General features: G+C 48.8%; 1 protein-coding gene across 1 annotated transcript; it reads left to right on the forward strand.

Moving 5' to 3' along the window:
- Positions 1-10,341: 10,341 nt before the first annotated feature.
- LOC123050309 (protein SRC2 homolog) lies at positions 10,342-11,556 on the forward strand. The gene has a single exon (XM_044473123.1). The coding sequence runs from the start codon at positions 10,698-10,700 to the stop codon at positions 11,145-11,147; it is 450 nt and encodes a 149-aa protein (XP_044329058.1). The 5' UTR covers positions 10,342-10,697; the 3' UTR covers positions 11,148-11,556.
- Positions 11,557-11,779: the final 223 nt, after the last annotated feature.

The raw sequence follows: 11,779 nt of genomic DNA on the forward strand, positions 1-11,779 counted from the left end.
AAGGAAATATAATAATAACCTATTTATTATTGCCTCTAGGGCATATTTCCAACACTTGCAATGTCATTTCGTCGATTTGTGTCGCACCTTTTCTTCTTGGACATCCTGAGTCTGTGGTATCATGACACCAATCGGATCTGAAATCTCGGTCAGATATGATGGTGGGGACAACTTTCCAGGAGTTATGATGTTGGTCCTTTGATGACCCAGTAATATGATGTCATGCCTAGCACCCCTGGCTGGAGGACCTATCATTATAATTTCTTTTGCAAGGATAACCATTCTTCCTGGAGGAAATTGTAGGACTTATTTTATAAGTTGCTCCTGATGGATCATTTGTGTATCCAAAGTCCGGCCCTTGATTGAAACACCATATCATTGCCACCTCGAAGCATGACTATGATACCCTGTTCATCAACAAGAACATTGGAGGCGCGATGCTAAATGTTTCTTAGTCAGTTATCCAAACACCGTTGTATGGGTAACATCTTGATTAATCCTTGCCTCTTATCTGAATGGTTGGGTACTTGCTCTCCTACCCTGTATGCCATGTTCTGCTTGTCCTTGAGAAGGATATACCCCTAAAATGTGTTTAAACACATTTTCCTTTCCATTGTTCTGTTTAACCTGGTAATCATATTTTCCTTTCCATTGTTTGGGTTAACCTTTCTTGTGATCTATATGATCTAAGCAGTAATATTCTCCTGCTTTTGTAAACACCTCGGTGTACAATTCTGTCAGAAAGAATCTGTTACTTTTGTTGATGACATTCTAGTAACCACCGATGGGCGAGAACTTTGCCTATTGGTCCGCCTTGTTCAACGAGCAGGAAAATGGTTCTCTTCGTCCCTCGCCCTTGGAATCGATGTTGTTGTCGACATAACTGATAGGCTATCCTCTGACATGCCTTGCTTACATGATCGTGTAAGACGCCATCGCCTTCCTACTTTTAACCCACATGGTGGGCCCATAACCCATAGGTCCACTGGATCGAAACCTGACTCTTCTTTATAACCCGGATTCTAATGTATCCTTTGCACCTGGCTTCGTAGGTGATTCACGAGCTGAATGCTATACCATTATTCATCCTGGAATCAAACACATTGTTATTCTCGTTGTTCAAACCCCCATTCTAGCTTCTGTCTAGTCATCGAATGATTGCCTACTCGTTTGAAACTTTGGTACCATCGTATATTGCACTCAACGAATTCACTGAAATACAACTCGTGGGGTACCTTGTGTATTTCCCATTGAGTTCACCGTCAGATGCCCAGCTTTGTGGATATGCGTTCTTCCGGAGTTTCCCCCTTGGTCACGTTCGTAGGACGATGGAGATCCCGAAGAAAGGATGATGACTGGATCATGGTGACTTGAAACAGAGAAATGAAGACATCAACGAAAGGGATCAACCTCTTCGAAAGGGTAGCCAAGACCGAGAAGACTCGTTAGGTTTTTCGCTACCAACACCTTCCCCCCTTACTCCATCGCTTAAATCTCGGGACGAGATTTCTTGTAGTGGAGGAGATTTGTGACGCCCGGATAATTAGGCTACAGTAAAACTTCGCTAATGATGCCACGCCACCTCCGTTACTGTTGCTAATCTCGCGTTGGGTCAAAACTGTTCAGATTCATTTTTATATTTTTGTCAAGCATCAAAAAATTTCAAACACTAAAACTAAAATGTTCGGAGTGTGCAGTTAAATGCCTAGGTAATTATAGTGCGGAACACACATTTTTAGAAAATGCCTAAATACGTTGGAATGAAATAAAACAGTAAAAGAAATAATTAAAAGAATAAGACAAACCAAAAAAATAAAAACAGAATAAAGGCCCCCCCTCCCGCTGGGCCTTTTCGCCCAGCTGGCCATCCACGCGGACTCGAGCCGCCCGAATGGGCCGGCCAAGCCGGCCACTTCCCCCCACTCCTCCTTATCCCCTCACCCACTGAAACCCTAACCTACCCCACTCCCCACTCGCCCCCTCCCACTCCCACACGTCTCTCCTCCAACCCCCCATCGATCCCGATCTAGATCCGGAAAAGGGAGGGCTCGAACGCCACCGCCGCCGCAGGGACAGCGCTGCCGCCGCTGCAGGGACCACACCGCCGCCGCCTAGGACCTCCTCGCCGGCCTGCCTCCTCCACGCCGATGTCGTCCCCATCCACCTCCTCGACCCCCGCTGCCCGTAGCCCTACATTCCCGCGGTGAGGCACGGCCTCCACTCCCTCCTCTATGTCTCCCTCGCACGCCGTTAGCCGTGGCCACGCGCCGCCGTGACCCCGACCACTGCTCCGCCCGCACGACCCCGCCACCACCTCCACTGTTGCAGCCTACCCTGCGTCCCGCATCACCACCGAACCGCTCACCCACTCCGGCCGCGCTCTGGCCGCGCTTGAGCGTGCCCCCGCGCTGGCCCACGCCGTCCTGGCCTCACCTCTGCCTCGCCGCGCAATCACGCGCCGCGCCGCCCGCTGTGCCGCTTCTGCCTTCCCCCGCACGGCCCTCCCCCAGCACCTGCAGTCGCCCGCGCCGCGCGCGCCTGCTGCTGCTGCGGGCTTGGCTCCTGTGCTGCTAGCGCCGCCACCGCTGCTCTGTCACCCGCAGCTGCCAGCCTCGCCCATCCGCCTGGCCATGCTCGCCCGCGCCGCTTGAGCTTCCTGCGCGCGCTCGCCGCAGCTGCTGACGCTGCCGCCGCCCCTGCTAGTACTGCGCGTGCCCGCCGGAACCCCCGCCGCGCCTCAACCACTGCTCCCCTCGCGCCGCCACTCCGCCGGCCGCCACGGCCACCACCACTTCCCCCTGGCCGGAGCCTCGCCGCGCCCCGGCGGCCTTCGTCCGCCGTGCCCCCTCGCCAGTCCCGTTCGGGCGGACGCCCGACGCCCGGCGCCCGTTGCGCCCGACCCACTTTGGCCTATGGGCCAATGACCACTGGGCCAGTGCCCCCCTGGCCCTATGACATGTGGGGCCCCACCCCCCAGAACGATTTTTATAAAAATAAAAAATAAAAATAATGAAAATAATAACAATATTAATTAATTAATTAATTAACTTAATTATTCATAATTAGATTAATCTAATCACTAATTAACCTAATTAATTGTTAGTTAATTAATCAGTCAATGACATGCGGGACCCACACGTCAGTTTGACCAGTCAACACCTCTGTTGACTGCTGATGTCATGCTGACGTCATCATGTACTGTTCTGGATAATGTTGAATTAAATTAATTAAACAAATTTTAAAAATGATTTAAAACTTTAGAAAATCATATAAAATAAACCGTAGCTCAGATGAAAATACTTTCTGCAAGAAAGTTGCTTAGAACGATGAGGCGAATCCAGATACGCAGCCCGTTCGTCCGCCACACATCCCTAACACATCGAACTCGCAACTTTCCCCCTCCGGTTCATTTGTCCAAAAACGTGAAACACCGGGGATACTTTCCCGGATGTTTCCCCCTTCGCCGGTATCACCTACTACCGCGATTGGGCACACCTAGCATCACGCTTTTTCATGTCATGCATCGTCATGCATTTGTTTGCATTGTATTTATTGTTTCTTCCCCCTCTTCTCTCGCTAGACACCGAGACCGACGCCGCTGCTACCCAGTACGACTACGGTGTTGACGACCCCTCCTTCTCGGCTGAGCTTCCAGGCAAGCCCCCCCCCTTGATCACCAGATATCGCCTATTCTTCTCTGTACTGCTTGCATTAGAGTAGTGTAGCATGTTACTGCTTTCCGTTAATCCTACCCTGATGCATAGCCTGTCTTTGCTACTACTGTTGTTACCTTTACCTGCAATCCTACATGCTTAGTATAGGATGCTAGTATTCCATCAGTGGCCCTACATTCTTGTCCGTCTGCCATGCTATACTATCGGGCCGTGATCACTCGGGAGGTGGTCACGGGTATATACTATATACTTTATACATGATACATGTGGTGACTAAAGTTGGGTCGGCTCGTGGAGTACCCGCGAGTGATTCACGGATTGGGGGCTGAAAGGACCTTTGTCCCGACGGCCCTCTGGGTGGATCTCTGTGGCGGAGCGACAGGGCAGGTTGAGACCGCCTAGGTGAGAGGTGGGCCTGGCCCTGGTCGGTGTCCGCGGTTACATCAATTAACACGCTTAACGAGATCTTGGTATTTGATCTGAGTCTGGCCATTTGGTCTATAAGCACTAACCAACTACGCGGGAACAGTTATGGGCACTCGACGTTGTGGTATCAACCGAAGCCTTCGTGACGTCAGCGACTGAGCGGCGCGCGCCAGATTGGACCGCGTAACGTGACTTCCTTTGTAATGGAGGTTGCTAGGTCTGCTTCCGGCCGCCCTCGCAACGTGCAGGTGTGCAATGGGCGATGGGCCCAGACCCCTGCGCCATAGGATTTAGACCGACGTGCTGACCTCTCTGTTGTGCCTAGGTAGGGCTGCGACGTGTTAATCTTCCGAGGCCGGGCATGACCCAGGAAAGTGTGTCCGGCCAAATGGGATCAAGCGTGTTGGGTTATGTGGTGCACCCCTGCAGGGAAGTTTATCTATTCGAATAGCCGTGTCCCTCGGTAAAAGGACGACCCGGAGTTGTACCTTGACCTTATGACAACTAGAACTGGATACTTAATAAAACACACCCTTCCAAGTGCCAGATATAACCCGGTGATCGCTCTCTAACAGGGCGATGAGGAGGGGATCGCCGGGTAGGATTATGCTATACGATGCTACTTGGTGAACTTACCATCTACTCTCTCCTACATGCTGCAAGATGGAGGTGGCCAGAAGTGTAGTCTTCGACAGGATTAGCTATCCCCCTCTTATTCTGGCATTCTGCAGTTCAGTCCAACGATATGGCCCTTTACACATATACACATGCATATGTAGTGTAGCTCCTTGCTTGCGAGTACTTTGGATGAGTACTCACGGTTGCTTTTCTCCCTCTTTTCCCCCTTTCCCTTCTACCTGGTTGTCGCAACCAGATGCTGGAGCTCAGGAGCCAGACGCCACCGTCGACGATGACTCCTACTACACCGGAGGTGCCTACTACTACGTGCAGGCCACTGACGATGACCGGGAGTAGTTTAGGAGGATCCCAGGCAGGAGGCCTGCGCCTCTTTCGATATGTATCCCAGTTTGTGCTAGCCTTTTTAAGGCAAACTTGTTTAACTTATGCTGTACTCAGATATTGTTGCTTCCGCTGACTCATCTATGATCGAGCACTTGTATTCGAGCCCTCGAGGTCCCTGGCTTGTATTATGATGCTTGTATGACTTATTTTATTTTTAGAGTTGTGTTGTGATATCTTCCCGTGAGTCCCTGATCTTGATCGTACACGTTTACGTGTATGATTAGTGTACGATTGAATCGGGGGCGTCACAACTTAGAGACCGAATACGTGATACCCTCTAACTTTTTTATTTTGCAATAGTTTGTTGCGAAATGTAGTCCAATGCGGAGACATTTGTAATTCCCATCAACCTATCACTAGGCATGATCTCTGTTAGAATTTTAAGTTTATGCAGTCAAAAAATTTTAATTGCGGATGATCTTTCCAGTAAGCGGCATCGTGTTTGTGCATATTCTCAACTAGGATGTTGTTAACTCTATAGAGGATATACGCGATGTAGTTTTTGAACTTTATCGGGTGTAACCAATTTCTTTATTCACTTGAACAAGTTTCAAATTGCAATGAGATTTCCAAAATTCAGCAATTTTGGTGGGTATCGAAAATTGTGCCTCGAACTTTAGACCGATTCTAAACGAAATTCATAACAAAATGATTTTTTTGGTAAAATAAGAAAATTAACTTAGACTTCTTTGATATAGTGCTGATGCAATCTTCAAATTTTCTAAATTTTTGGATATTTCTGCGAGCTGTGATTTTTTGTTATCCAAATTTAAATCTTGCTCGCCGGCAGGGACCCACCTCAAATGAAACCTCATGTGAAAATCTCTGACTTCTCTCTATCTCTTTGCCAATCTCGGCAAAACCATTCATTTGTCCTCTGCGCAAGGTTGTTGGCATCCTATGCGAGCAAGGCGTTCAGGTTCAATGTAACACGAATCTAGTCTAGGACACTAAATTGACGTAATTGTAGCCTGTGGGCACCTCGTGCCAAACGCTAAAAATTTGCAACATGCCGTGCGTTCCTTTTGGAAAGTCATCATGGAAGCCGTACGTGGCTGAGTCTTCTTAATGTGACCTTTCATGAGATTAAGAGGAAATTTGATCATGATTTGCATGTAACGTCAAGAAATAAAAATAAAACTTTTTGGAGCAACCGTCCAATCTGCGGGGGGAAAACCACTGGTACCCCGTGTCGGCATGTCCTGAATCTGGGTACATATGAACCCGCTTTACAAAAATGTATTTTAAACACGTTTTGAATGTTGAAATATTCAAAACAAAATTCCGTGCATACATGTTTGCAAAAATATGTCTGTGGCACCACATTTTGTGAAAAAAGGTCTTCTTATTTTGTCTCCGTAAAAAAGACAAAATTTAATGCTTCTAAATAGCGTTACACGACACAATGTTTTGTCTTTTTTGCACAGGCCAGAAAAAAGTTGTTCTTCCATGAAACTTTCTGCACACACATAAAATATGAAGATGTTGGCATGCACTTTTTCCAGAATTTTTTGACATTTCAAAATATATTTTTCAAAGTGGGTTCATCCACCCACTTCTACGGTGTCTGATCTCCGGTTTTTTTATTAATGATAAATAATAGTGCTGTAATTCTGAAACTAGTAATGATAAGTTAGAATTTCAAAAAATAGGAAGGACGCCATCAATACTAGCGTCCAGACCTGGTCGCTGTTGCAAACCACGTCCACACCTGGACGCTATTCTTAGCAGCGTCCGTTGTTTGGTTCAACCTAGCCCAGAAAAGTCCTCGCCTTCGTCCGACCTAAGGGCAACTCCGACGCGGCAACCTAAATTGACGCAGATTTTGTTCGTTCTTTGTTCATTTGGATCGGTCAGCCGGATGTCAATTTCCGTTTTTGTCCGCCGGTCCGAAGATGCGAGCAACACGGACGAACATATTTCACATTTGCGCTGGATTTCAATTTTTTTTAAATAAAACAGCCAGCAGAAGTCCAATTTACATTAATTAAAACTAAAAAATATATTAAATGAAAGGATAAAAGAAACAGTTAGCGGCGGGCAGTAGATCTAGGCATCGTCATTTTCCTCCTCCTCCTTGGCCAGGTCGATGTAGACTGGCGTCTCCATCCACGGGAACGCCTGCTGGATGGCTGGCAGCGTAGCCGCTTGCTGCGCCACCAACTGATGCTTCTCCTGCCGCTCGGCCTCCTCGTCTATCATGCCCACCCGCACGGGCGTGCATGATATACGATGGCAACGTGCTCGTCCACGACCATGATTGCCCAAGCAGCGGCCATGGCTCCTCCTCCATAGGCTCGGGCGCGAGCGGTGCTGGTGGCGGTGGGGGCATGTTAGCCTCCACTCTAGCCGCCAATTCAACCTGTGTGTGTGCAAGGCTAGGCCACTTTCCGAGCTCCTTGCGCTCGGCCTCCTCAATGGACCTCATTGTGGCCTCCTCGAGGGCCACAATGTAGGACTCCTAATCCTCGCCCCTTCACCATGACCGATGGTGATGGTGGACCAGCGAGCGCGCATGGTGCACGGGACGCATCCTTGAAGCACGACCGACAACGCTGGTCATGCTCAGTGGCGAACTACGCGTCCTAGTTCGGCGAATCCATCATGGACGCTGGGTCGCGGCGAAGGTCGTCCGGGAGTAGACACGATGATGGTGGATCTCCATCAGCTGCATGCGGCCTGAGTCCGGCACGGTCGGCACCAGAACCCTATCGAGGTTGAGATGCCACCCGTGCGGCAGGTTCACGTTGGGGTACGACACCGGCACACCATGCTTCCAAAAGTGCCGGCAGTGGTGCACTGACACATAGAGGCAAAAGCACGACAGCCGACTCAAGATCGACTTATCTGTTATCATAAACTAGCCAGTTACCAATTGTATTGCCCAAAAGTAACAACCTAGTCACATATATAATGTACGCTTGTAACCATTGAGTAAATTGTACACAAGACCAAACAAAGAAGATTCAACGAGGACATGGAACAACTCACATGCTCCAACCATAGGTCTAGTGGATGATCCTAATGATGAGTGAATGATCCTAATGACAAGCAGCTAGTGAGATGATGTTGCTCCTTTGATGATTGATGATGTCCTTGCTAGAGCTTGCTTACCACCTAGCAAGGTAAGAAGCGATGGCTGCAGATCGTATTAGAGTATATAGGTCATGAAATCTCTATCTATCAAAGTAAAACGACTCGGTTGAGCCCAATCAGAGCACCAATGAAAGGGCAATGACTGGACGCCATCCGTACTAGAGTCCAGACCTGGACGCCGTCCATACTAGCGTCCAGACCTGGACGCAGTTAGCAATGGAGTCCATCCTGGACGCTGTTATTCCTAGCGTCCTTCCTATTTTTATAATTTTCACCGGCCCTTTATCAGTTTCGGAATTACAGAATTATCATTTACTATTAATAAAAAATTCGGGTCTGATCTGGTAGAGCCTTGTGTTGGCATCGTACGACGCTACTTTGCTTTAAGGTGTGGTAGTGCCGACATGTGCAACCGCGTCCGTCCGTTCATGGTGGTCGCATGCTAGAGGACCTATTTGTAGTTTCTATCATTTTCGAGCTGGTTTGTACAGCAGGTGAAATTTCAATATAAAGTGGAGACCTTTTCGCAAAACGGAAAAAGGTTGCAATGTGTAGATTATCTCTCACACAGATAATTGGATATTCCCTCGTAGACTTATGGCAAAGACGTCTAGGGTTGTCTCTATCCCTCAATATAGTAAGATAACAACCCGATCAAAATCATGGGACTTCGCTTGCCTCCGAAGCAAGCAACGGAGGTGTACAAACAGATATGCACAAATGCAGGGAGGGTTCGTGTGAACTCACCTGTGCGTTTTCGTTGTTGTGAATAGCGTGAAAAGGAGAGAGGTCCAGGAGGGAAAAAAACAACGATTACATGATTGGTGTAAGGAATCGAATACTTATAATCGAATCAGTGGTTTTCTTCCACCTTCATTTTGCAGGAGTTTTTTTTTTTGCCAAATGAGGAGCAACGTGGAGACATTTCAAGTTCTCGTCAACCTATAACGGGTTGACTAAGTACATGATTAACATTAAAATGTAATCTTCAATTGTGCATGATCCTCCTACCAAGTGGCAATGTGTCTGTGCGTATCCTAAACTAGGACTCTTAACTCTCTCGAGAATATATATATATAATGCGGTTTCACACTCTATTACGTGTAACCAATTTTTCTATTCACTCCCACAAGGTTTAGACTTTTGATAAAATTCAATTAAATTTGGTGGCACAAAAAAAAAATCTCCACCTCATATATCACATTAAATCGAAGTTAAATCCAAAGCAAAATTTTATTTAAGTTCAGTGAAATTTCTTTGAAATAATTCAAAAACAGTTTTCTAATTTGGTAAAATTCAGATATTTTAGTGATGTCTAGAATATATGTATTTGTTACAGAAATTAAAAACCTTGGTTCCAAGTGGGGACCGCCTCAACTGCAAGTACGCGCGTGAGAATCTCTGCCCCCTCTCTCTTTGCCCACCTCGATTGGGTAGCAATGAGCCATTTCTCTATGTTTTTTGGCAAGGTTGTTGGCATCCAAGCAAGCAAGTAGGTGTTCCGGTTCAATGTTTACACAAATTTAGGCACTGGTGAACGGAAGTGCGGCATGTGGGCACTCGTGCCAAACGCCAAAAATATACAACTTGCCGTGCCTCGCTTTTGGCAAGCCACCATGGTAGACGTTAAGTTAATTAAGTTTTTCACGTCACCTTTCATGGGCTTAAGCGCCAATCAGATCTTGCTCTGCACGCCAAATATATCTGCCATCACCATCCATCCCAACTTTCTTTTTATCAACAAACACCACAATCCGCAGAAATGATGGTGGGAAAAGGCGAAAACCACCGGCTCCCAGCATGCATGCATGGGCCAATGTATCCTACGGCGTTGGCGGAGAAAAATAGGTCGACGTGGCAGCATATGCCGCGGCAAGTGTAAATTAATCCAAACTGCCTCTCGTCTCCCGCACGGATAATTGGATATGCTTTTCTTCTTGGAACCAACATACGGCTGGGACGGAGTTGGCGTTTTTAACTGGCTCTATCCCAAACCCAAGATAACCGAAATATATAAACCGCTACTAGATAACAAATCGATCAAAATCATGGGATTTCTTCCGTGGCAAACAAACAAAATAAAGTATAGGGTTTCGCTTGCCTCCGAAGCAACCGGACGTGTACAAATTACCCACAAATGCAGGGGAGGGTTCGAGCGAATTCCCTCTGAATTTTCGCCCTTGTCAATTGCCTGCGAAAGCGAGAGATCCCGGAGGAAATTCCTTGGCGCCCCCCAAAGTCTCCGGTCTTGGGAGGTTGCACGCGTAGTTTTGCTAGATATATATTCCACCCGCCTCCCTGATCGATCGCTCTCACGCCAATAGTTTAGTCGAACCGAACACCGAAGACTTTGACCCCGCGATCGGCGATCCCAACTGCCGCACCAGGTTTATTATCTCCCCGCCTCGCAAGGCGCAAGCTCTTCCCACAGCTTTCCTCCTAGCCAGCTCCGCCCTCTCCTTCCTCCAGCCGAAAGCAATGGTGAGGTTGGGGCCTCTGGCCGCGCAGCACGCGGGAGGGTTCGCCGACGACCTGAGGCTGGAGAGCCCCGCGGTGCTCGTGGCCTTCGCGGTCGTGGCGACGGTGGCGGTGGCGGCCGTGGCGGCCTTCGGCTGCGCCAAGGGAGCCAAGAAGCCGCGCCGGCAGGACAACAACAACAACGTCTACTACTACGGCCAGGGGTACCCGCCGCCGCCTCCCGCCGGGGCGTACGGCTACCCGGCGCAGCAGCCGCCCCCGGGCTACGCGTACCCGCCGCCCGTCGACGCTGGGAGGAAGCAGGGAGGGCGCATGGGGGCCGGCGCGGGGCTCGCCCTCGGAGCCGGCGCCGGCCTGGCCACCGGCGTCATCGTCGGCTCGGCGCTCAGCTCCGGGTGCGGAGGCGGAGGTGGGTGCGGCGGCGGGTGCGGTGGCGGCTGCGGCGGTTGACTTGATCGTACCACGAAGTGCTTATCGGCTTGCCTTGGTGTGCGTAGTGGTTAGGCAGTTGGGCTTTGATAATTGTATAGATACTGCTACTACAATACTGTCGCGTGTGATGATGGGCATGACTCTATGTCCACTTGTTTAATTATTACTACGTGATGAGTATATTGTGAAAGCAGCATTTGATTTGGGGCGTGCGTGCATGCCGTTCTTTTCGTTCCATGTAACAAATGATGATCAAGAATTCAAGATAGGCACTGCTACGCGTCGGCCGGCGGATCTTTTTAAAAGATCCGTCGCCTCGTCAGCCAGCGGATCTGATGGATTGGGTGGCCGATCATCACTTTCTACCATTGCAACACATATCATGTTACGAAACAGAAAACCGCAATATAGGTCAAGTTGCGGATTATTTTTGCAACAGAGCCCGTGTTATAGGTTTTTTTTTGCAACAAATGTCTTGTTACAGTTTTTTTGGCAACAAGGACCTTGTTGCCGAAATTCACTGCGCCGGACACGGAAACTCACGATGGACGCAGACACCGAGGAGAAACAGCCGGTGCCGGACAGCGAGCAGTAACACGCGGCGCCGGACAGCGAGCAGTAACACGCGGCGCCGGACAGCGAGCAGCAAC

Source organism: Triticum aestivum, chromosome 2D (genome assembly GCF_018294505.1).
Source record: "Triticum aestivum cultivar Chinese Spring chromosome 2D, IWGSC CS RefSeq v2.1, whole genome shotgun sequence".
Lineage (NCBI taxonomy): Eukaryota > Viridiplantae > Streptophyta > Magnoliopsida > Poales > Poaceae > Triticum > Triticum aestivum.

Coding starts and splice junctions, on each gene's coding strand:
- LOC123050309 (XM_044473123.1), top strand. CDS start 10,698: ATGGTGAGGTTGGGGCCTCTGGCCGCGCAGCACGCGGGAGGGTTCGCC.